Genomic DNA, 26,612 nt, shown 5'->3' on the forward strand with positions numbered 1-26,612 from the left:
TTCCTAAATGTAATGTTTTGTATATGAAAGATACACGAAAATCGTTTTATATGACTTTTCTTACACTAAAAATTAAGCAAATCATTGAAAGTTAGCTGCTAAATCAAGTCGATGAAACCAAAAAATATATGAATAACAAAAAAAACTTGCCTTGTTATACGTATGTCTTCTGCTGTTCATCGATATAATGAAGTGAGCTGATATGCCCTTTCGTTACCTGAAAAGACGTACCTATTACATACAACATAATTTTTATGTAATTTACGTAACTATAAAATACTTTTTGACTACCGGTCGTGGACGCTGAATAGCCAGAACCAGGTGCAAGAGCAGTTTGAAATACATGTAAAATGAGCGAGCGCAGTGAATGAAACGAACGACTGGATACTGAACTAACTAGGAGCAGTCGGCAGGAGACAGGTGGTCATGCGAAGAACGCCGAGTGCGGCCGAGACCGAGACTGAGATGAGCACGCGACCGAGGCTGGAACGAGAACTGCCGAAGAGACCGCCGCAACCGAAGTGAACTAGTGAACTATGAACTGATCTTTCCTCGTTCCCAGGAACTATAAGTAGACCGCCGCGACTGAAGTGAACTATGAACCGATCGTTCCTCGTTCCCGGGAACTATAAGTAGACCGCCGCGACTGAAGTGAACTATGAACCGTTCGTTCTTTGGAATTCGTTCCTCGGTCCTTTCGTTCATTATGGTGAACCGTTCCTTTGCACCCGTTCGTTCCCGAACTACCCATCTCTAGTGTAGATTGCATAACTAGTCGTGAGGTACTGAGTAAAACTGAGGAGAAAGGAAATTTGTGCACAACTTGACAAAAGAAGAGATCAGTTGATAGTACGCATTGAGAGGCATCAAGGTACATCAATTTAGAATTGGAGGGAAGAATGGAAGTTAAAAATCTTAGAGGGAAACCAAGAAATGAATACAACAAGCAGATTCAGAAGGATGTTGGTTGCAGCAGTTATTGGGGGATGATGAAGATCGTACAGGATAGAGTAGCATGGATAGTTGCATCAAACAAGTCTTCAGATTGCAACAACATGCATCAGACAGTATGTTAAAAGGGTGGAAACAATATGTTGAAGGGACAGAATTAGATTGTAGATTCAAGGAATAAAAGACAGTAATAGACATTGATTTGGGGTCGCACTGAAGTTGAAGGCCTATCAGAGTTAGGGTAGCAGCAAATAATACCACTTTCATGCACGCTCCTTAAGCTGGTGCAATGTAAAGGCTTCAGAATTTACTTTAATATTTACTCTCTACTGAAAACTCTAAAATGGGGTCAGCAGTTGTTGCATCATAAACTAGCAATTAAGGAAAAGGTACACCCAATTTCAGTTTCTTGCTGTGTATGTTCACTTTGCTTCACACTTTAGGAAGCAAGCTTGTAGTTTAATATTTATTTAATTCATTAGACTCATAGTACCCACATATTTAGTGTGGGATAGGGGTCAGAAGTGGATATCGTGGATATCTGATTATCATCCCCACATTCAACCAAAATGATTTAAGGACACTACAGAAAGCCTAAAGAAGGTCAACAGGCCAGATGTTTGAAATCTACTGTTGGTACAGTGCTCTAACCGATGTACCATCTTGCTCGATTCTTCCAAAAGCACAGTAAAAATGGTATAATCACAGTCATTTACTTCTGCAACATCCATCTTTTTTGTCAAAGTGCAGCCACTATTACCTAATTACATAATGAGATGGGTGTTAACTAAAATGGGGATAAGAGTGTTGAATTTTCAGCTGGCATTACAAATACTCATCAGAAATGTAGAAGTAAAATAGGGCCACATAACCATTAAATACTTAACTCAAGCTATTAATAAAAGTGTCATGATACACAACTGAAAACAAATTGAACTTGGGATGACGTCATGGTGACCACATATTCTGCAATCAAAGTGAGAAGCTCCTTATTTCAAAGGCAAGAAAGTTTTATTTGAACCCATAAATGAGACATTGAGAACATCATCTTTAGGTTACACAGAATCTTTGTAGAGATAGTCCTTTTCTCTGAACCATTTGAAATATAACATTTCAGTAGATTTGTTTCATTGAAGAATCTGCTATCACTTATATGTCCTTGGCAACAAACTACTTTACAAATTAAAATACACTGAAATTAACTAACTGTGGAAATACTCTAAATACAGGCAAACTGAAAAATGGCCAAAGCTCAAGGCAATTAAAACAACTAGATTATGAAACAAAGCACACTACTCCAGTCTTCTTTGATGAAGCATGGAAAGAATACACTGAAGAAAAGTATTGAAATAATATTTAACACTTTGAACTAAGTACAACAAAAGACAAATGAGATTCGAAAGTATTTTTTACCTTCCAACTATTTCCGTATGCAAGATGGTGTATAGCATTTAATTTCTTCGAACGATCCAAAAAGCATAATTATAAACTATTGCTTGTAGACAGAAAAGGCTTTTCGCTTACCGTCAATGTACATAGTGCTTCCAAAAATTCATGAAGTGTATGGCAGGTTTCTTGAATCTGTAAAGAAACATTTTAATAAGTCAGAGAAAAAATTAAAACAAGTGGGTTGTGCAGTAAAAAAAATCACACAAACATATTGAATCATGTGGTAAATTCATTCTGTGATATGTATTTGCTAGAAATGCATCAACCAGTCTCAAAAAGGTTTCAACAATTTAAGACCAGTCACGAAAAGTGGGACCTAATCATAGCAATTCTGCTACACAAGCACAGGAAGCTAGGGTGAATAAGTCGCCCAGTTATCAAAAAATGTACTCTTCTTTCTCTTGTGCTTGTGGAAATTAGAGGGGAAGAGAAAAAACTAATAAATTAGAGTATGACTCGTGCGTCCTACACAATTCACAACAACCTTGCCTCAGATACCCTTTTATGTTTATCTTAGCTCATTATAATTTTTTGATGCAAAAGTTATGACCTGTATGGGTAAGTTACATGAAAAACTGTCACAAAAGCAAAATAGAGGGAAAGAAGTACGTGTCGAATGTGAATTTTAAAATTTTCCCTTCAAGTTGAATGTTCAGACAAATTTCAGGCTTCCAGCTGGTCCTTGTTTAATACATCCCATGGTATTTCAAGTGGGTACCTACCAGTCATCTTCAGTTGAGCCATCAAAGACTTGCTCTGTTCCGTGATTTTGAAATTTGTAAAAAGTGATAGCACTCAGCAAATCAAGTTGACAGATGTACCACACTTACCAGCACCCTCACTGGTGGAACCACTGATCTCAGATGCCCTCTTCATTATAACTCGCTGTGGCCATTGGCGCACTCTGTTGTCTTCAATTAGAACAAATCGTGGAAATGACAGGGTTCCAACTGTACAACTGGTAGCCACTGTCAAGGTTTACTGGCTTTTCTACCAGGTGTATTTTCACAGATTCTGTAATAATGGAGTCCCAGAAAGATGTTGCTATGGGCAGAATCATAGTTTCATCATACTCCACTGAATATCCTATGGAAATGCAGTGTTCAGCAATAGCAAACTTCCCTGGTTGCAAAAGGCAAGTAAATATTGACGTTAAGTGCAGTGTTCATTCACAGTGCATGTGGCCTGTCCTATATATGCCATACACACTGACAAGTATTTTGTAGATTCCAGCTTTTCTCAATAACATCAACCTTCACTGATCCCAAAAGATCTGCAGGCTAGATGGTGGATGGAAAATCACTGTCAGCTGAAATTTACCAAGGATTCTTGCTATTTTAAATGGAATGTTGCCTACAAAAGATAGAAGAACTAAAGATTTTGGCAGTAAGTTCTTCTCTTTATCCATTTCCTGATTATTGGTTTTAAATGACAGTGCCCTGTTAATCTGCCAGGTGGAGTACCCATTTGTTTTTCTGAATACTTTCTTTATGTGGGTGAGCTATTTAGGCACACTATCTACATCTGAGAGAGTATGAGCTCTGTGTATGAGTGCTTTAAGCACACTCATAGATTGTAACAGGTTATGATAACTTGATATTTGCAAAGACAACTCAGTAAGAGTGGACTTATGAAAGCTGAATTTGCCAGAGAGCTATCATTCTTTCGAATAACCAAGACATCCAAGAAAGGCAACAACCACCCTTATTTATTTACGTAGTGAGTCTAACGTTGTTATGAATGGAGTTAAGGTGGTGAAGAAATTCCATCAATTTATCTTTTCCGTGAGTACACACTATGAAAGTAGTCTACATACCCCCAAATTCACTTGGTTTAAGAGCAGCTGATTCAAGAGCTCTCTGCTTGAAATCCTCCATAAAAAGATTGGAGATTGCGACGGACAGAGGGCTATCAGTTTGAAATATTCTCGGTTGAAAATAAAATAGGTTGAGGACAGAGTATGCCGAAGTGATGTCCACCTGAAACTTTTTGCCAGTTAGTGTCAAAGAATCTGTGAGAGTTACATTTTTAAAAAGTGATACCACATCAATGCTAGGTAAAATTGCTTAGGTGGAGAGCCCCCAGTCGATAAAGCCAGATGAGTTACGGATGTGATGTGGGTATTTGCCTACCAATAGTCTCAGCAAAGAAGCATGATGTTTGCTAAATCATATGTAGCACCTGCAATGTTGCTCACTATTGGACACAAAAGAACACTTTCCTATGAATTTTTGGAAGGTCATACAGTCGTGGTGGTACACAACCATCTAGTCATAACCTGTTGAGGTAAGGAGGAGGAATTCAGTAGTGCAGAAGTTTTACATTGCACATTGCCTGTACGATTGTAATCAATCCTCCTATAGGTATAATCACTTAGCAGACCATACATCTTATCATCATGCACACTACAAGGTAACAAAATAGTCGCATTACCTTTGTCAGTCTGTAGTACCAGTACATCAGGGTCCTCTGGTAGATACTGTAGTGCAGCTCTTTCCATGGAGGTTAAGTTACTACACTGAGGAGAAGCTTTCAAAAGAGTGTGGTACGGCTTACATAGGACAGACCAGATACAATGAGAAAGATACAGATACAATGCCTTTTGCAACCAAGCAAGTCCGCAACTGCTGATCACTGTATTTCCACTGGACATTCAATGGTGTACAATAAAATTACAATGCTGACCACAGCAACATTTTTTTGGGACTCCATTATTAAAGAATCTACGGAGATACATCTAGCACTTAAGCTAATGAATCACGATAGCAGCTACCAGTTGGACAGCACGTGAAACCCCATCATCTCCAAGATTTGTTCTAACTGAAAATGACAGAGTGTGCCAATGGCTGCAGCGAATGGTAATCCAGAGGACAGCTGAGTTTCGTGGGCCACCAGTGAGGGTGCTGCCACTGGGAAGTCAACTTGATTTGTCAGCTTGATTTGATACATGCAGAATACTCGCAGCACGCTGTATATTGAGGAATGGAGCAAGTCTTTGTCAGTCTTTGATGGCTCACTTGAAGATAACTGATACGGACCCAGTTGAAATATTGTGGCAAGTATAAAATGATGACCTGCTGCAAGCCTGAAATTTGTCTGAACAGAGGTAGGTGTCAGTTAACCTCACTAATTTTATAGGCCATTTGGAATTTGGAAAAAGACAGGATACAACAGGTGATTTTGTGTCACATCTGGAAAGCAACTGGAAAACAACAAAATAAAAATGTTTTATGCCAGACGCGGGAACCAATGCAGTTGTGAAGAGGAACATCAAAATTACAGCTCTGTTAGCTCTTGAAAGCTGTTTGTAGTTGACACAATGCTAAAACAAATAAAATGTGTGCAGAAACAGGACCCCATAGGAAACTTGGAAACAACAGTCAGCGTGTTTTTCTTAATGAGTTATATCCATTCATTGCATTTTTCGATGCCTATGGGTTTTTTTTGTGGCAAGGGTATAGAAACAATAGCGTGTGGTCTAAAAGACTGAGACCAGAGTTATTTTGCAGTAAAATGGCAAGAGAGATATTTTGAGACATTATGAAACTTCGGCACTTTGATATTGGGGAACAAACATCAATAAGACTCCAAGTAGACAAGTTTGCTTTGGTCTCAGACATTTGAAACTGTTTAATTGAAAAGTGTTCCGTTCTGTCCAGTCTAGGGCAAAACATCACAACTGTAATAAAGGGGTTGTAAGTCCGATATCTTTAGCATCAAATTTTGCTTAGTGGGTAATGTCGTCACCAAATATCTTTTGAACAGACTTCCATACCTGGGAACTGGGTAAGGGTGAATATCGACCAGGGAATTAAACACTTCTGAACATATTGTTATAAAGTCTGTGGCACCATTTCAAAGAAGCAGAAGTAATGTGACAATAGATAATTGTCACATTTTTCCACCTATCCAACACATTAGAGACTAATATGTACAAGCTTAGGAGGTCTACTGAAATAATCAAGAAGAGAGATACCAGTATCAAAGATGTGGTATCGATAGCTACGATGCCACGGAGTAGGTGCAAGTTCTTAGGTTGGCACTACGACACGAACAACGATGACAGCGCACTCTAGCTGGCGCTGTGCAGCTCTACAAGCGCCGCTCCAGATTCTGCTCTTTTGATCCCGAGTAGACGACCAAGCAACATTGTTTCTATTTCATAGTGGGCGAGCCACCACAGATTTTGCCTTTGTAACTTGATGTACAGCTTCGCATCTACGTGCTCATCTCAGCCAAAGTTAAGTACAACTGATGTATTCCAGTTATTGTGTGGTAATATAGTAAAGCCACTTTTAATTGCAGTACCACGTGTACTACCTCACCTGCTCCTCCTAGCTTCCTACATTCGGCCTACCCTTCAGTTTTCAGGGGCAGACCCACACACTGCCTTCCAGGCGGGATACACAAAAAAAAAAAAAAAACAAAGAATGTAAAAAATATGACTATTTGAAACTATAGTAATGAAGCATGGAGACACAATACCTCTGTTTATTTAGTCAAGAACAAATAAGACTGTTCTTGTTCTTAATATGCTTCACTCAAAAGTAGAAATAGGGAATGATCGCAAACTTCCTGCAGCATCTGTATAATTTTATAATACACCAAAATATTATGCAGCTGTACTGGCCAAGAGAGCTAAAAAAATGTAAAGGGTGTTCAACAAATAATGATAATTATATAATTTTGCATATTGTATTAGCCCAATTCATGCATTTTCTCATGGTTGTGTATGTAAACATGTCTGAAAAGTACGTGTACAGTGATATTAGTATGTTAGCAGTTGTCCAAGATGTTACATATGTTTTGTTAGTATCAGCGGTTTTTTATTTTGTATAAAAATGGAATCAGACTATTTTACTGTCACCAACCTACATAAGAAGAAATGATCATATAATAAAATAAGAGATATCAAAGCTCATACAGAAGATGTAAGTGTTCAAGTGTTCATTTTTCCCACATGGTGTTACAGAATGAACCAACAGAGAAATAGTCTGAAGGTGTTTAGAAGAAACCTCTAACAGGCACATTGCCAAGTAGTGATGTAGATAGATTGTATTAAACATTGCTATAAGAATAAAAATGATGCAGTAAAGGTTTAGAAATGTTAAATATTGTTTTTGGTGAGTCTGCTGTGAGAAAAACAAGGAAGTCGCTGATGATGTTGACACGGCAATTGGCTCATGCCATAAAATTGTTTCTGATGTTTTGGTATGAAACATGAGACAGCAAAATTTTTTTCCAGATCTGTTGAATTCTGAATAAAAACAGTGGCAAATGCAAGTTGGTCATGAGTTGCCAAATTAAGTCAACAATGCAGCAGAACTAATGAAATATGACATAATAGGTGGTGCAACATTGTTGTCCGGAGATGATGCTGAAGCTAACTTTCAATTGTTAAAGTGGAAGTATTTTGTGAAGTGTATCTCATGTAGACAGAGGGAAAACAGTGACCAAGTTTCAATAAGTTAATTGACAGCAAAAATACATCTGGTTTGACAGCAACAACAAAAAGCACAAAATACAGCTTTTCACTTGGTACTGGTACAGAGTCCTTAAAAAGAGCTGCTATCTTAACGTCGCTTGACTGTTTCTAGTACATAGCAACACCACTATGAGCTTTGTAAAAAAAATACACTTGCAGTAAAAATACCCAAGTTCCGAGAATGTTGTCCTGGTGGAATGTGTTAGATCAAACACAGGCACAGAAAAGTCTGTCCTTAGTACAGTTTAAAGTCCACAAGGGAAACAATGATGAAAGCTTGAATAACAGAGTTGGTTCCTATGATGGGCTTTGAGAGTGTCGTGAGATGATGAGGTGAGTAGCACTCACCCAGAGGCCACAAGAGGCTCTCGAAGCTGGAAGAACTGGCTCATGTAGTCCATGCACCAGCCTTTATAGCTGTTTGTGGTGGAATACGCACGATACTGTTCTCTTGTCACATGTTGTGCAAACACAAATAGGTCCCTCGGAAGTGGTAGTGGTAAGTTCCCATGGGATCAAACTGCTGAGGTTTGTCCCTAGGCTTACACACTACTTAATCTAACTTAACGTAACATACACTAAGGACAACACACACACACCCATGGCCCAGGGAGGACTCGAACCTCTGGTCAGGGGAACTGGGCGAACCATGGCAAGGCGCCTTAGACTGTGCAGCTACCCCACGCACAGCCCCTCAGAAGTGGTGGCCTCTGTCAGGGCTGGTACCACTGCCTTGTGTCCGGTCATGATCATGACAGTGACATGGAGAACTTGTGACGCTGAGGCGTGATGCAGAGGCATGCAGGGACCATGTACGCAGCCACCCCCTTTTCCGTAGGTACCCAGTATAGCACTCAGTATCACAAAGACCAAAAAAATGACAAATACTCGCTGTGTTCTTCATATTTAATGGTATAGGGCACCACAAATCCTTACCTGAAGGTTGAACTTGACCTGGTGTGAACCACAGATTTGCAGATTTATATTTCCTTGTGACCAGATGCAGTAGCCTGTTTTTGCCGAGCACAGCTCTTTTAAGTCTGTTTGTGGGCAACCATTAAGCACGAACTCCATTTCCATGAGCTTGGGGTGATTGAAGCACTTAAAACAAGCCCTCGGTCCATGCCCTTGGTAGTAATCAAGAAGTCCAATGGCTCCCTCTGACTATGTAGCAATTTTGAACCAGTAATCAGTGTCCAGGCACAAGTAGAAACCTATTCTATACCGCACCCATAGAAACTCATCGTAAACATTGTAGATGGAAAATATTTTTCTAAGTTGACGCATATTTGCAAAACACTGCAGTTATCAACACTCCCTATGATTTACACAGATACAAGTGCTTGCCTTTAGGGGTCTCTTTCACTCCTGCAGTCTTCCAGAGAGGCCTGGAACAGCTAATCATGTTCACACCTACTTGAACTTAATTGTCATGGGCACTACCCTTCAGGTAAACCTGCAGAATCTTTGCACACTATTTACTACAATAAAATATGCAAAACGAGAATGCCACTTCCTGAAATGCCAGCTTTTCCAGAAGCAAGTAGAATACCTCCGGCACTTGCTAAACAAAGAAGGAATCAAGCCCTCTGAGCACAACATAACAGCTACCAACTCTGTTTCACCCATGAGACATTATTATTATTATTATTATTATTGTTGTTGTTGTTATTCGAAGTTCCTCCAGAAGTGACCCATGTCATGCAATCACTGGAAGGAAGGTGTTCGCTAGTGGTGGACAGCCACTTGTGAGAATGCCTCCACACAATTAAAAGAAGTTGAAGCTCACACAAAAGAAGTAGTAGAATACCTCAAGCAGATATAAAAGGAGGCATTAGCAACAGTATTTGCAATTAAAATGTTCTATGTGTACCAATTCAGGAGCAAGTTCACTTTATATTATGGACCACAAACCCAAAAAATCAAGAAATCCAAGATCTACTCCTCTATCTACCACTATTTGTCAGTCAACGATGTCCTCCTAACAGAACCTGAAGCAGATACAAACTGCATTGTCAACCCAGCCATAGGTTTTACAACCGCTTCATCGCAGGCACTGTGGAACGATGTGAGTAAAAGCCTAAGTGTGACGGTATACTTACTACTCCAGCTTAAACAGGGATGTGGAACCCATGGTACATAGCTGTTAAGTGTGAGCCCTGCTTCAGGCATATCCACTCCAATCTTTCACACCCCTGGCACCCCCTCCGCCAACATCAGTGCTCCATTCCTTTGGTCTTTGTGGCTGTACTTCTGGGCTCTGTGTGGCTGATAGTCATGGATGCCTACTTTAAATATCCACAGACAGTAAGCATGGTGTGCATCACAACAGACGCCACAATATAAGCCCTAGTCACTCACATAGCAATGGATTTCAAACAATTCTGCACATCATAAAATGTCATGTATTCAGTTACCTTACCATACCACAGCACCATCACCAAACAATGGCAGATTGCTGCCAACTCTGTCCACCAAGTCATTTATGTATATAGAAAACAACAGTGATACTATCACACTTCCCTGGGACACTCCTTACAATACTCTTGTCTCTGATGAACACCTGGCATTGAGGACAACATACTGGGTTCTATTACTTAAGAAGCCCTCAAGCCAGTCACAAATCTGTGAACTTATTCTATATGCTCGTAACTTCATTAACAAACTGCCATGGGCACCATGCAAATGCTTTCCAGAAATCTAGATATGAAATCTGCCTATTGCCCTTCATCCATAATTCGCAGAAATCATGTGGGGAAAAGGGCAAGCCGACTTTTGTATGAGTGATGAATTCTAAAACTACGCCGATTCGTGGATATAAGCTTCTCAGTCTCAAGAAAATTTATTATATTCGAACAGAAAATATGTTCTTCAGCAGCAAACCAAAGTTAGGGATATTGGTCTGTAGTTTTGTTGGTCCATTCTTTTACCCTCCTTATATACAGGGGTCACATGTGCTGTTTTTCAGTCACTTGGGACTTTGTGCTGGGTTAGAGACACACTATAAATGCAAGATAGGTGGGTGGCCAATGCCATGGAGTATTCTTTGTAAAACTGAATTGGGATTCCATCCAGACCTGTGACTTACTTGCTTCAAATCTTTTGATTGTTTTTATATATGAGGTTTGCTCATTACTATGTCTTCCATACAGGAGTCTGTCTGTGCAATTATCCTGCATGAATGATTTCTTGAATGCAAAATTTAAAAATTTGGCTTTCCTTTTGCTCTCTTCAACTGCCACAGCAGACTGGTCAACAAGGGACTGAATGGAAGCCTTAGACCACTTAGCAATTTTGGTTGGTTGGTTTGTGGGATTAAAGGGACCAGACTGCTATGGTCATCGGTCCCTTTTTCCAAATACTAATAACACCCACAGAGAATAAAAACGATTAACAGAATAGATCACAGACGACACAGAACAAGAGAAACTTAGACAAAGACCAGACAAAACGAACTAAAATCACACAGAGTGTGACGGTGGTTGGCCGACCATAGAAAGAAAAAAGGAAAAGCCAACCACTTAGAAATACATTAAAAAATCAGTTTAAAATCGTAGGCCAAAGGCCAGAATCAACACAAAACAATAAAATAAAACAGAAACACTCAGATTAAATGATAAAAACCCCCTGCCCGAATAAAACGTAAAATTAAGTCAGCCATAGCAGAGTCATCTGTTAAAAGGGCAGGGAGCGTGTCAGGCAGTGCGAACGACTACCTGAGCACAGCTAAAACTGGACAGTCAATAAAATGTGGACCACTGTCAAAACGGAGCCGCAGCGACATAAAGGTGGGTCCTCACGTCACAATAGGTGGCCGTGTGTCATCCATGTGTGCCCAATGCGCAGCCGGCAGAGGACAACAGACTCCTTGCGAGAGACCTGCAAGGAGGAGGTCCACACACCGGTAGCCTCCTTGATGGCCCGAAGTTTGTTTCGTGAAGGTAGGGCGCGCCATTCAGTGTCCCAAAGGTCCAGAATTTTGCTGCGTAGGAACACCCGCAAATCTGTCTCCGGGAGGCCAATGTCCAGAGATGGTGTACTGGTCGCCTCTTTCGCCAGGCGGTCAACATTCTCATTGCCGGGTATCCCAACATGGCCTGGGGTCCACACGAAGACCACAGACTGGCCGCAACGTGCAAGAGTATGCAGGGACTCATGGATAGCCATCACCAGACGACAACGAGGAAAACACTGGTCGAGAGCTCATAAACCGCTCAGGGAATTGCTACAGTTAACAAAGGACTCACCTGAGCAGGAGCGGATATACTCTAGGGATCGAAAGATGGTGACCAGATCAGCAGTGTAAACGCTGCAGCCAGCCGGAAAGGAACGTTGTTCGGAATGTTCCCCTAGAGTTAGCGCATAACCGACACGACCAGCAGCCATCGAACCGTCAGTGTAAACAATGCCAGAGCCAAGATACTTTGCGAGGTTTGAAAGAAAGCAGCGGCGGAAGGCCTCTGGAGGGACTGAGTCCTTCGGGTCCCGTGCCACGTCGAGCCGAAGGCAAGGGCGAGGAACACACCATGGGGGTGTACGCAAAGTGGTCCGAAAAGGAGGTGGAACAGTGAAAACCTTAAGCCCGGAGAGAAGCTCTTTGACGCGGACCGCGATCGTACAACCTGACCGGGGCCGACGTTCTGGCAGATGGACGACCGATTGCGGGAACAGGAGACGGTAGTGCGGATGCCCAGGCGTGCTAAAAACATGGGCAGCATAAGCGGCCAGCACACGTTGGTGCCGTAACCGCAGTGGAGGGACACCTGCCTCCACTAGTATGTTGTCCACATGGCTGGTACGGAAGGCACCAGTGGCAAGGGGTATCCCACTGTGGAGGATTGGGTCCAGCACCTGTAACGCAGATGGGGATGCTGAGCCATAAGCCAGCCTCCCATAATCCAGATGGGACTGGATTTACGCCTGGTAGAGCCGTAACAGGGTAGATCGGTCGGCGCCCCAGCGGGTGTGGCTCAAGCATCTCAGAGCATTTAGATGCCGCCAACACGCCTGTTTAAGCTGCCGAATATGAGGCAGCCAAGTCAGCCGGGCATCGAAAACTACACCCAAAAACCTGTGGGTCTCCACCACAGCAAGGAGTTCGTCGGCAAGATAAAGCCGCGGCTCAGGATGGACTGTTTGGTGCCGGCAGAAATGCATAATGCGGGTCTTGGCAGACGAAAACTGAAAACCATGCACTACAGCCCAAGACTGCGCCTTGCGGATAGCGCCCTGTAGCTGACGTTCAACAGCTGCAATGCCAGTAGAGCTGTAGTACAGGCAGAAGTCGTCAGCATACAGGGAAGCGAAGACAGAATTTCCCACCGCTGCAGCGAGCCCGTTTATGGCGATTAAAAACAGACACTGAGGACAGATCCCTGTGGTACCCCGTTCTCATGGACTTGGAAGGAACTATGAGGGGCCGCGACTTGCACGCGGAAGGTACGATACGACAGAAAATTGCGGATAAAGATCGGCAGAGGGCCCCGAAGACCCCATCCATGAAGGGTAGAAAGTATGTGATGACGCCATGTCGTATCGTACGCCTTCCGCGTGTCGAAAAAGACAGCGACCAGGTGCTGACGGCGGGCAAAGGCAGTACGGATGGCCGACTCCAGACTCACCAGATTGTCGGTGGCGGAGCGGCCTTTACAGAACCCACCCTGAGACGGAGCCAGAAGACCCTGAGACTCCAGTACCCAATTCAAGCGCCGGCTCACCATCCGTTCTAGAAGCTTGCAAAGAACGTTGGTGAGGCTAATGGGGCGGTAACTGTCCACCTCCAAAGGGCTCTTTCCCAGTTTCAAAACGGGAATGACAATGCTTTCCCGCCATTGTGACGGAAACTCACCCTCGACCCAGAGACGGTTGTAAAGGGCGAGGAGGCGTCGCTTGCAGTCCACACTTAGCAATTTTACATAGGACCAGAATTGTCTTGAGTTCTCTGCCAGATCTTTTGCTAGGGTATGACAGTGGTAGTTGTATGCTTCACGTATATATCTTTTCACAAATGCACAAATCTGTATTAATCTTCACTTGTCATCATTTGTGCATTCTCTTTTGAACTGAGAGTGCAACAGCCTCTGCTTCCTCAGCATCTTATGAATTTTGTTATTAAACCACAGTGGGTATTTTTTACACTTTATAGACTTACTAGGCACATAACTCTCCAGACCACGATTTACAATCTGCTTGAACTGTGCCCGTAATCCCTCTATGTCCATCTTACTGGAACTAAGTGATGTCAGTTCACTCTCACAGTGAGATGCTAACAACTGCTTATCTGCTCTATCTAGCAGAAACTCTCTCCTAGCCTTCAAGACTGATTTATTAACTTTTGTAATCATAGTTGCTATAATGACATTATGATTGCTAGCCCCATTTCTATACTGATAGTGTCAATAAGATCCAGCCTATTTGTAGCTATAAGGTGTAAGATACTTCCAATGCATGTGGGCTGCCAAGCTAGCTGCTCAAGACAGTTTTCAGAAAACATGTTCAAAAGTATTTTGCAGAACTGTCTGTCTGTACCCCATGCAATGAACCCATAGACATCCCAGTCTATACTTGGTAGGTTAAAGTCGCTTCCAACTAGTGTCGCATGATCTGGATATTGACACATTACTGACCGTAGACTTTCTTTGAATGACTCTTAGAACTGTCACAGAAGAATCGGGTAGCTGGTAAAAACACCTAACAATTAACTTGATTTCACCTACAGCTGTTAAACATAACCAGGTAATTTCACTGTCACACTTCACTTCAACCTCAATAGAGATATTTTTGTCAACTGTAATGAACACTCTCCCTCCTATGGTCTCCAATCTGTCCTTCCGATAGAAGTTCCACAACTCACGAAATATCTCAGAGCTTCCCACTTCAAGTTTCAGCCAGCTCTTGGTCCCAAGAATAATTTGAGTGCGAGGGCTTTCCTCGAGCGTGGTAAATTCAGGAAATTTGTTCCAAATACTTCGATAGTTTACTGCTAAAATTTTGACAGTTGAAGTGTCTTTACTCTGAACGTGGTCTGACTTCCCTTGCTGCCTATCATTTGGCAAGTGTTCATCAGAGTACCTCAAACTACCGCTTAGCCTAAAATATCCTCATGTGCACTCCACAAATACTCTGATACCTGAGTAGCTGTTTCCTTTGTGTAGTGCACCCCTGCCCTATCAAGGGGACTCCTACAAACCCCCACCTGATAACACAGGTTAAGAAATCTGCAGCCAAGACCATCACAGAGTAAACAAAGCCTTTGGTTGAGACTCTCCACTCAGCTCCAAGCCAACGGACTCTGGTCAACTCTGGCAACAATACTACAAATTGCGAGTTCTGCTTGTACCCCACTTGTAAGACCAGAGTCTTCACCATCTCCTCCAGCCGTCTCTATGAACTGAGGATGGCCTCAGAACCCATGCGACAGGCATCGTTGATGCCGATGTGAGAGACAACTTGCAGACGACTGCACCCTGCATGCTCAATAGTCGCAATCAGGGCCGCCTCCACGTCTCGAATGAGCCCCCCTGGCAGATGTACTGAGTGCTCATTAGCTTTCTTTCCAGTCCTGAATGCTATCTGCCTAAGGAACTTCACAACACACCTAACACTGGAGCTCCCGAGAACTAAAAAACCCCTCCCACATTTACAAATGTCTGCTTGTGTCTGTGTATGTGCGGATGGATATGAGTGTGTGTGCTATTGTATACCTGTCCTTTTTTCCCCCTAAGGTAAGTCTTTCCGCTCCCGGGATTGGAATGACTCCTTACCCTCTCCCTTAAAACCCACATCCTTTCGTCTTTCCCTCTCCTTCCCTCTTTCCTGATGAGGCAACAGTTTGTTGCGAAAGCTTGAATTTTGTGTGTATGTTTGTGTATGTTTGTGTGTCTATCGACGTGCCAGCGCTTTCGTTTGGTAAGTCACATCATCTTTGTTTTTAGGTATATTTAGCCTAATGATATCACACACATCCATGCCCGAGGCAGCATTCGAACCTGCGACCATAGCAGCAGCGTGGTTCCAGACTGAAGCGCCTACAACCACTCGGCCACAGTGGCCGGCTCAAAACTTGTACAATATGGAAAATATTTTAATTAGATTCCATTTTGAGCAAATTTTACTTTATTGGACTGTTAACAGAGTCCGGAATTGGAAGTGTTAGTGGCTCCATCTTGGGCTGCCTATGTTTATTATGTCATATCTCTTAGAGTCCCCACAAACAGCCAATCACATTTGTACTACCCATACAGAGAATATGCTTCACTATCACTCATTCTTACAATTACTACTGCAAATGTTTCCTTAGAGAGAGAGAGAGAGAGAGAGAGAGAGAGAGAGAGAGAGAGATATGGAGGTGGGGCCTTGTTCATTGCACAAGCCTCATAGTGTTTGTTGCAGAGTGGAGCTAAATTGTTTTCTCATAAGAACAAAAACTAATGATACTCTACAATATTGGGAATCTACTGGTAATCTGATTGACAAGCAATAATAACAATTCATTTTTATACCTGTGTTATTGCGTTCTCCTTTCCGCGCAGAAGGGCACTTATATCCCATGAACATTCCAGATGCATATCTTTCAGTGCTGGATAATGTGGGACATTGAGTGATATTCTGAATTCAGCACCCTGTAATGAAAGAACACAGTCTACCATTTAAAAGATGCACTTCAGATGTTTCCTGCTTTCAAACACACACACACACACACACACACACACACACACACACACACACACACACACAAAACCCTAAGCACAATTAAGAAAGTTTTTTGCTAGCAGAATGAACATCAAAAGTGCTAGACTAGTGTGGCTACTCGAACGAGTACATAAATTAAATGCTAAAGCTTTTTCTTTGTTCATTCAACACATGTTTTACTTCAAGACAAATTTGACTGTCACACATTATATAATTCACTTGGAGTGATTATTTCTTGTGGATTCTTATGGGTCAGTTTTATTTTGTGTTGGTAATTGAAATGCCTGTCCTGTCAGATGGGCAGTAGCCGGTGGTGGCTATCTGGAAAGATGTGTGTTTTGCACCCTATAGATTGTAACTCATCAATACACTTGAACCAGGAAAGAGGTTCAGACAGTGACTTTCAGATGCTGCATTGATAACAGGAATAAACAACATACCAACTGCAAGGATCAACTGACTTCTTAATTTATATCCCTATATGCTGCACGTCATCTACCACAATGTAGCGTTTATAGTTGTTGATACGACATGAAGCTCATCAGTTTTGATTCTTGCCTTCTGCAATTATTTATGAGTTAATGTTTCTGATTTCTGTACAGTTCTGGAACTAACTTACTTATTTTTTTTATTTTACACATCTAGTTCCACAGGACCAAATTGAGAAGCAAATCTGCAAGGTCACAGCATGTGTCTGTACATGAAATTACACCGTAAAAGTAATAACAGACAAAACAGAATGTTTATGAACCCAAAAAAGGACAAGCCATAAGTTTATGTAATTGCAGTCAACAATATAACACAGGAATCAGCTTAACTTTTCACGGAACTTCTCGGCAGAATAGAAGGAGTGACCCATGAGGACACTCTTCAGTTTCAATCTGAAAGCACATGGATTACTGACAAGATTTTTGAATTCTTGTGGCAGCTTACTGAAAATGGATGCAACAATATGCTGCACACATTTTTGTTATTGGTAAGAGATGGAACTGATCCCCCATGGTACACAAAACAGGTCCGAACACTGTTGTAGAGGCAACGGAAAAAGCATGTGAAGTTCAGAAGAACGCGAAATCCCGAAGATTGGCTAAAATTTACAGACGCGTGAAATTGGCACGGACTTCAATTCGAGATGCCCTTAATAGGTTCCACAACGAAACATTGTCTCAAAATTTGGTAGAAAATCTGAAGAAATTCTGGTCGTATGTAAAGTACACAAGCAGCAAGACGCAGTTAATACCTTCGCTGCGCAGTGCCGATGGTACTGTTACCAACGACTGTGAGGCTAAAGCGGAGTTATTGAACGCAGTTTTCCGAAATTCCTTCACCAGGGAAGATGAATGGAATATTCCAGAATTTGAAACACGAACAGCTGCTAGCATGAGTTTCTTAGAAGTAGATACCTTAGGGGTTGCGAAACCATGGGTTTGTAAGAGTCGTTACTGGAACTAAAGTGTAGTTGCCTCCTTAGCAGTAGCTCCGTGGAATGCTGGATCTTGTCTGACTGCACCGTAAGCTTCGGTGTAATCTTCTGCTATTCTAACTAGGTGTCTCAGTTCTGCATGGAAACCTGTATTCTTCATTACGCCAGTAACTGGGCACTTTACAGTCTGCTTCTGATCTCCCGTAGAATTGTGGATTTAAGGGCATTACTTAGAATTTAATAATTCGGCAATATTCTGTCATTATACTTTAAAGACTAGTATGCAAGCAGTGGTATTTAACCTTTCAACGTACCACAATTTGGCCACTTGCACAGTGTTAATTTCTCACTTCACAATGGAACAAGCATATATCACATGCATAATGAATCATGTTCATAATGAGTTATAAGCACATATCACATGCGTAATGAATCATGTTCACAATGAGTTACAAGCATATATCACATGCATAACAAATCATGTTCATAATGAGTTACACCAACTCCTAGATACTGCCTCAAAAATTAACTACTGCCAATTGGCTATATGAAATTCAGTTCATTTTGCTAAGAACCCATTATTAAACTTCCTTTTTGAGTTATGTTCTGTTTGATAGATGTATTCAGTACAAAAAGTTGTCACTGGAGTGCAACCTCACCACTATGCAGTGTTATGCCTAGTTACAGACTATGCACTTTCAGAGAAATCACATAGATCTAAATAACTTGTGCATGTTAAGCTATGTACCAATTTGAGAAGGTACTTTGTTGATGGAGCACTGTTACCTTTTGTTCTGAAGTTTCAAAGATCTCAGACAGAGCATTTCCTGCTCAAAATAGGACATTTACAAGTACCGTCAACTGATCTCAGGAAACAAGGACAATGTTCCCACGTTGTGGCAGTCTTTCTGTACTTGTCACATGCTGCTAAACCCTTACATGCGCTGCCCATGTTATATGACTAAAATGCTGGTCCATTTGATAGGCAACAGTAGAACGACATAAAAGACCACACAGCAAGGCAAATGAAAACTGCCATGATTAATTCCATTATAACTGTTGCATTAAGTGTCAAAAGAAATGTTGGCTTTTTTATAAAATGACCATGAACTTTTCTCAATATATTCATGACATCTTTACTAACAGCCTTCCATTCTTGCTAAGTTCTTTAGTCTTTACATCCCTGGTGTCAATAGTAACACTGTCATTTGCTTCAATTGGTTTGAGAAATACCCACTAGAATTTTGAATTAAAAAGTAGGGTCACCAGCCAGGAAATAATGGTCTCTATTATTTTTGTCTTCCCACTTTTCTAAGCACTCTTCTCACTCCATAAAAGATTTTTGCACACGAAAAGGCAAAGCTTCCACATTAAAAACACTGTTCTCATTAAAAAATGTGTGTTTTGTCTTCAATATTATGCACTGCTTTAAGCATATTATCAACATGGGGCATACATCTTAAGATTGTTTGCTGAGTGTCAGTACCACCTAATGGTTGAACAGTTTTTTATATAATCAGTAGGTGCCATATTGGAAATACAAAACACTACAAAAATAGACAGACTCAGACAACACCCCAAATGTGCATACATTTATACGCTCCTCCAGAGGTAGCACAGTGAAACTGAACTCCGCACCCTAAGTGAGTGATGGAAGTGGGGCTTAAAACAGGGTACAAATTAGCCAGACTACTCATCCTGTGTTTGATAATGAGAGCACTTAGTGACTTCCAACACATCATAATGTCAAATCTTTTCTAAACTTTTTCTCACTTGCATGCTTAATGTCAAATATTTAACACATTTGCTAATTTCTAAAGTAATCAGACGTCTACGGCTGCTTCAAACATTTGAGTTTGGTTCTTAAAGACTGCCATAAGATTTAACAGCAAGGAAGTTATTGCACTGCATAACTAATTTTCCATACAATAATGACTTACACCAATTTTAAACAGCCATTTCCTGATGCACGTATGCAAACCACATACCCTTGCCCAGTTGACATACCTACAAGGAGCTGATACCCACATCATACTAGCGCATCACATAAAATTTGTCTTGCCAAACAACAAAAATATTTATTAAGATATGCTAAAATACCTACTAACCATACCCCATCACCATACTATTGAACAGATATAAATCTGTCGTGATACTTCCCTGCCTCAAGTTTCGCAATTAGACACTCTTCTGATATCAAAATATATGCATAATCTTTCAACATAGTGCACAAAAATGTCAGAACCCCATTTGCAAAATCTTTCATGACATTGTCTGTTGCATAGGCAACAGCGACAATACTCAAATAATTTGGCATTTAAACATCACTCACTCACTGACTGAAGGAGAAGAAATGCTTACATAGGACACCAATTTACGGCTGCTGATGAAGCTGCCAAGTCAACATACACAATTTCTGTGTCCATCGCTATCCCACTCCTGCTCTCAACCACCTTCCTCAAGGTTCACATTCCAGTAATAGACATAGATGCTAGACTTGTCCCATACATCCTCCCACTACCACTTATTCCAGTCCTGTCATAAGCATCTCCTACCTCATCAAAGACAGCGCCACCTGTGAAAGCAGGCAGCCATGGTGTATACTGCAACTTGGCTGAAATCACTGTGGAAATCACTGTGCGGCATTTTATGTGGACATGGCCACTAACAAGCTGTCTCTCTGGATGAATGGACACTGCCAAACTGTGGTCAAGAAACAGAGGGATCACACAGTAGCTGAAAACGCTGCCCAACATTATGTGCTTCACTTTAACGACTGCTTTACAGCTTGCGCTATCATGATTCTTCTCACCAAAACATACAACACATCCTTCGACCCCTCCCCCCGCTCCCCTTCCAAGTCTTTGCCAGTCACTGTTCCCATATGCATCCATCCCCTTCCTTGCTTTTAATCCAATCTTACTCACACCTTCTGTCACCCCAGTACACATTCTCTCCTCTCATTTACCCACGTCCTCCCAGGCCCACTCCAGTTTTTCTCGCACTTTGTGCCCCTAGTGAACCTGCGTAGTCCTTTCCAATCCCCTGCTTCTGTCCTCATCCACTTCGACCCCCACCCCTCCCAGTACAGCTTTCTGATGCTGCACCTACAAAGCAGCCCACCATCCTGCCCTTAATACGTCCATGAACACTCCCACAGACAGCACTATAGCATCTTCTCCATCAGCACCCCAGCTGTGACTGCTGCTCACTGCAACCAGGCCATAGCATCTGCAGATGACAGGATTGTGCCTGTGCGAATGTGTGTTTTCTGTATCTGAAGGAGAACTATATCAAATAGCTTACTCTATTTTAAACATCCGTGTCTGCTGCTCAACACCACTGCATTGTACCAGTTCATCCCATTTTATATTATTGTTATTGTCTTTCATATTTTTCATTGTTTCATTATTATTTTGATTTCCCTTGGCAGCAGGCCAAGAAGGCTAACCATTAGCTGATTGAATGTAGTAGCTTTATTCACCCATGTATCAGTTTTACAAGGATATTGGACATATTGCAGTATTAAAGTTGAACAAAAATCTAATTCATATATGAGGTACGAGAATAAAGTAATGAGACTGACGTGGAAAAAAATGTTGCTTACCATTTTAGTCAAGTTTAGTGTTGTCTCCTTCAAAGTAGTTCCCTTATGACTGCAAACACTTGTTCCAGCGCTTCTACCATTGAAGGTAACATTTCTGGAACTCATTTTCTGTAATATTCTCCAAGACTCTCGTCACAGATTTTTGGACATCTTGTGTTGTTTGAAAATGGTCTCCCTTGACCACCGTTTTGACTCTTGGAAATAGAAAAAAGTCGCACAGAGTGATATCTGGTGAATAAGGTGGCTGTGGTAGTACTGAAATTTGTTTTGAGGTTAAAAATTGCTGTACTGACAGAGCAATATGGGATGGTGCATTATCATGATGCAGAATCAAAATCTTTCTCATACCAGGATCTTCAGTTATTATTAGACGAACCGTTTCTCAATTGAGCTTCAGTTCTTCTGCAATCATTTTCACGGATAATCTTCGATCAGATCGTACAAGTTCATGCACCCTGGCCACATTGACACCCGTCCGTGAGGTTGATGGTTGTCCACTGCAGTCTTCATCTACAACATTCGTTCTGTCTTCACTAAACATTTTATGCCAACGAAAAACTTGAGCTTTTGACATAACATCTTCTCCAAAAGCCTTTTGAAGCTTACTGTAAGTTGTCGTCGCGTTTTCACACAATTTAACGCAAAAAGAAATGGCATACCATTGTGCAATATTATGCGGTTCCATTTCCGTGACAAGAGACACAAACACATGTTAACTTGTTACAGCACAACTCACGGCTGAGCAGTTGCATCAATGTGCCACTTTGACTAGAAGCAGCTTATAGACCAAGGTCAAAGATATTTTGCCTACGCAAGCCTGCAGGGTTGGCACATCTTGCAAAGAAAATCAGTGTCATTACTTTACTGTCACACCTTGTATATAAGCAGTTACGCAAGTACTGATGATCTAGTTTGACAACGTAATCAGCCATGACCTCACAGTAGGAACTATTCTGACATTTGTCAGATATAATTCATGGAAACCAAAGAAAACCCAAATTAGAATGGCTAAATGGAGATTAGAGCCTCTATTCTACCAAATGCAATACCAGTTTATTTACAACAGTGTGTGGTGGAACTGGATAGTAAGTGACAGGAAGCCAGCAGTTCACTACCCTTGGCAGGGTAGCAGTGGAGTGGCGTGTAGTTGTCTGGTTGCAGCACAATTTATCATGGAAACATCATTGATAAAACATCCCAGCGATGCTTGGTGATGGTAATGCCTCTCCCCAGCGAGCGTGCTGTAGAGCGGTGTGTGCAGAGGTAAGTAAGTGGCCTGCAGTATCTGGCAACTTGCAGTATCACATCGCCAGAGAAAAAAATGATGTCGGCAACTCAGCGTGTGCACTGAAGCAAGGAGCACGCTGCAGTCTGGACTGCGGGTGCAATGACTGGACTCAGTTTCACAACTCGGGCCAGGACATGCCAGAATGCATGGAACCCCACCATGGACCCCGTATGAGAAGAAAGCTCCCAGAAGTAATGCCTGTGCTTGCAAGCTGAGGCGGACAGCAACAGTATGTCCGCACAAGTGAGGATGGTTGATTGATTGCTTGGTCCTGGTCTTGAGCAGTAGCCCTCCAGTGTAGGAAGCTGGCAGTGAGTGGAAGTAGGTTCAGGGGTGCCCCACTGACAGGAAGACGACCACAACACTGGACTCAGATCCAACAACAAGCCTGCAACTCTGAAGCTATAGATGGCCAAATCTCATTGTGCCAGCTTGTAGATTCATGTCAACTTGTATACCTGCTTAGACATCCCTTCTAAGTTGCAGCTGTCAGACAGCATCCATTGGTATAAAAATGAGGGGTATTTATATGGGCTTGGTGCATACCTGTTTTGCCGAGGTACTGATTACCATCATGTACGTCCCAACACAGCCCATGGCTTGGACATGAAGAAATTACTTTTTGATATTGCTGTGGCTCTGCTTTTCTGCATCCTCAGTGATATACAGGGTGTCCCATTTGTCTTGACCACCCTAAATAAATGTTTGTCCAATGCAAATTACTAAATGGTTAAAGCAAATGTTCTTTAAGGCCGGTATTACACTATCAAATTTCTTTGTCAAATATCTTTGTCCAAAATCTTTGTCAAAGATATTTGATGGTGTAATAGGAACTTTGTCAAATGTCGTCCAATATTTGATCAAATCTAGGGCCTCGCTGTAGATTTGATCAAAGAAATCGCTTGTCTTCTGTTCACTGCAATGTGACATGTTACCACATGGAGCGCTAGCATCGCTGCAGCGTTCTGTCGTCTGTAGTGTTTTTATAAACATTGCCGGTAAATACAACTGGTGTGTGCCGACAACTACAAAATTAATAGAGATGTATGAAGCTGATGAGGCGCTTTACAACGTGAGGCGCCCTGAATACAAAAATAAAATAAGAAGATTGGAGACGAGACCTGACCTGACCTGACCTAACATAACATAACCCTCTCCTGTAGCAAGGAATCAGAGTGTTACAATGAGCCTGTCTTCTGAAGATGTAGCAGTTCTTAAGTGAATATTGTGCTTTGTGATATGAGGATACACTTCACTGAGCGCATACAGGAATGTATGCTCACCCATTCTTAAGTAATTTTTTTAAGCTGAAATAACAATACTAATAGTATGAATAAATACAATACATCATTTGTTTCTATTAAAAATTTCGTCAATGGAGTAGGAGTTGGCCACTAGTAAATCTTTCAGGCTGCTTTTAAACTGATCTTTATTTGTAACTAAATTTTTAATGTTTTCTGGCAAATTATTGAAGATGAGTGTTTCTGAGTAGTGGACCTCTTTTTGAACTAAAGTAAGTGCTTTTAAGTCCTTGTGTAGATCATTTTTGTTCCTGGTATTGTATATATGAACTGAGTTGTTTGTTGGATAAAGAGATATATTATTTATGACAAATTTCATTAAGGAGTAAATATACTGAGAGGCAGCGGTTAGTATACCCAGTTCTTTGAAGATGTTTCTACAGGACGTTCGTGAATTTACTCCACAAATAGTACGTATTACACGCTTTTGGACTCTGAAAACTTTTGTTTGACTTGAAGATTTACCCCAAAATATTATCCCATATGACATTATGGAATGAAAGTATGCAAGCTTTTTCATTTTTATGTTGCCTATGTCTGCTAACACTCGAATTGCAAATACATATTTGTTAAGGCGTTTCTGCAGTTCTGGGATGTGCTCCTCCCAACTGAATTTATTATCAAGTTGTAATCCCAGGACTTTTAAGACTGTTAACCTCGTATGTATGGTTCCATTTTTCCCCCCACTTCTTATCAACATGCGCACACAATGCAATTGAGGTACGTACAACTGCTGCGGTTAATAACAAGTTGTTGCCAGCCATCTTTAACTTTGACGAAAAATTTGATGACAGTGTAATACCCCTTCTAGCGCTACGTCAAAGATCTTTGTCAAATATATTTGACGGAATATTTTATCACATCTTTGATCAAATCTTTAACAAAGAAATTTGATATTGTAATACCAGCCTTAGCCATAAGGGGGACATCAATCAGCATGATTGCCTTCGTTGTAGCTTTGTTTTTCACAAAAATATGAACAGCGATATGACTTTTTTAAATGGTACCCTGTATTTTTTTTTTTTTTTTTCCAGTAATTCATTTCCTCTCCGAAAGACTTATTCAGAAATGTATCACAGTGCACCATTCACTGAAAAGCAATGTCATTAATTACATAACACTACATTGACTTTGAGCCTGGGATCACAAACTCTTCCACTTGCTGGAGCTGTCAGAAAACAAATGAAAACCAAGTAAAAACATAATACAACATTGATGTTGACTCTCCTGTACCATTGCCCAGGAGTAGAACATCCAAAGGTGCTCAAAGCGGTGACCCTGGACACCAATACACTGAAGCACTCATCGAATGAAAGAATAATTGGCTGCTTCCAGTATAGCCTGCTGAAGAGAATTACAAGCAAGCACGATATGTTCCTGCATCTTCTCTGGAGTTGTTGGAATATTGCAATAGACAACGTCTTTAATGCATACCCAAAGATAAAAGTCCAGAGGATTTAAATCATGAGACCTGGCAGGTGAAGTAACTGTTCCTCCTTACCAATCCATCTGGCAGGATGCCTTTGGTTCAGAACACGACATGCACGAAAGGCATTATGTGCTGGACATGCATCGTGTTGATACCATATAAGCATCCTGTTTCTTAGCCGCACTTCATCCAGAAGAGGAGGAAGAATTCGTGTGAGGAAGTTGGCATATGCTGTGCCATCTCGGCTACCACAGATGAAATAAGGGCCAATAATTGTAGTGCCAAGTATCCCACACCAGATGTTAACTCCCCGATGACGCTGATGTTCCATTGTTGTCGTTGGACCAATAATGCATGTTCCTTGTATTTACCTGTCCTGTGAATGAGAAGGAACATTCATTGGTAAATTCAACATTGGGTAAGAAGTTCTGGTTGGCAAGGATTTGCTGCTGTGCCCACTGATAGAACTGTACATGATTCTGGAAATCATTTCCATGCAATTCTTGATGTAGGTGTAAGTATGGAAACGATGTCATGTAAGAATACGATGTAGGCTACACTGGTTTCAGCAATGCCAATCTCATGTTCAAGCTGTCGTGTGCTCGCATGTGGATTCATAGCAACATAAGTGTGAACAGTAACTTTGGCAGCTTTGTCTGTGTGAGTGCTATGACAACTGCGGATTGCAGGGTCGTTGTGGGTTGAAACTTCCCGTTTCCTGAATTATCACAACAAGACGAGAAAACAACTGTTGGAAGGGTAGGTTCTTGTCAGGATACTGTTCTCTGTACAGTTCAGCTGCCTGCATAGCATTTTGCCTACTTTCAACAACAGCAATAACAGAAACATTATGTCGATGCACTTTGTAGGAAGACCAGCCTTTCCTGTATGCCTACTCTACACAGTAGCAATTAAAAGGACTAAACTACTGTACTAAATGTACCTGTACATAAGAAAACAGTATTGCGATTACTGTTCTGCTAATTTA

At 41.4% G+C, this 26,612-nt stretch overlaps 1 protein-coding gene across 2 annotated transcripts in view; it reads right to left on the reverse strand.

The window, feature by feature from the left end:
- The window catches only part of LOC126418590 (E3 ubiquitin-protein ligase FANCL), a 112,071-nt gene that overhangs the window by 83,757 nt on the left and 1,702 nt on the right, over positions 1-26,612 (reverse strand). Inside the window, exons 2-4 of one of the 2 annotated variants that reach the window (XM_050085421.1) lie at positions 21,607-21,800; positions 16,387-16,506; positions 2,476-2,532 (exon numbers count right to left, since the gene is read on the reverse strand). In XM_050085421.1, the coding sequence (XP_049941378.1) occupies positions 2,476-2,532; positions 16,387-16,506; positions 21,607-21,711 (282 nt within the window). In that variant the 5' untranslated portion in view covers positions 21,712-21,800. The remainder of the gene's footprint in view (positions 1-2,475; positions 2,533-16,386; positions 16,507-21,606; positions 21,801-26,612) is intronic. The other variant, XM_050085422.1, reaches the window with a different exon arrangement.

Source organism: Schistocerca serialis, chromosome 9 (assembly GCF_023864345.2).
Source record: "Schistocerca serialis cubense isolate TAMUIC-IGC-003099 chromosome 9, iqSchSeri2.2, whole genome shotgun sequence".
NCBI classification, from domain to species: domain Eukaryota; kingdom Metazoa; phylum Arthropoda; class Insecta; order Orthoptera; family Acrididae; genus Schistocerca; species Schistocerca serialis.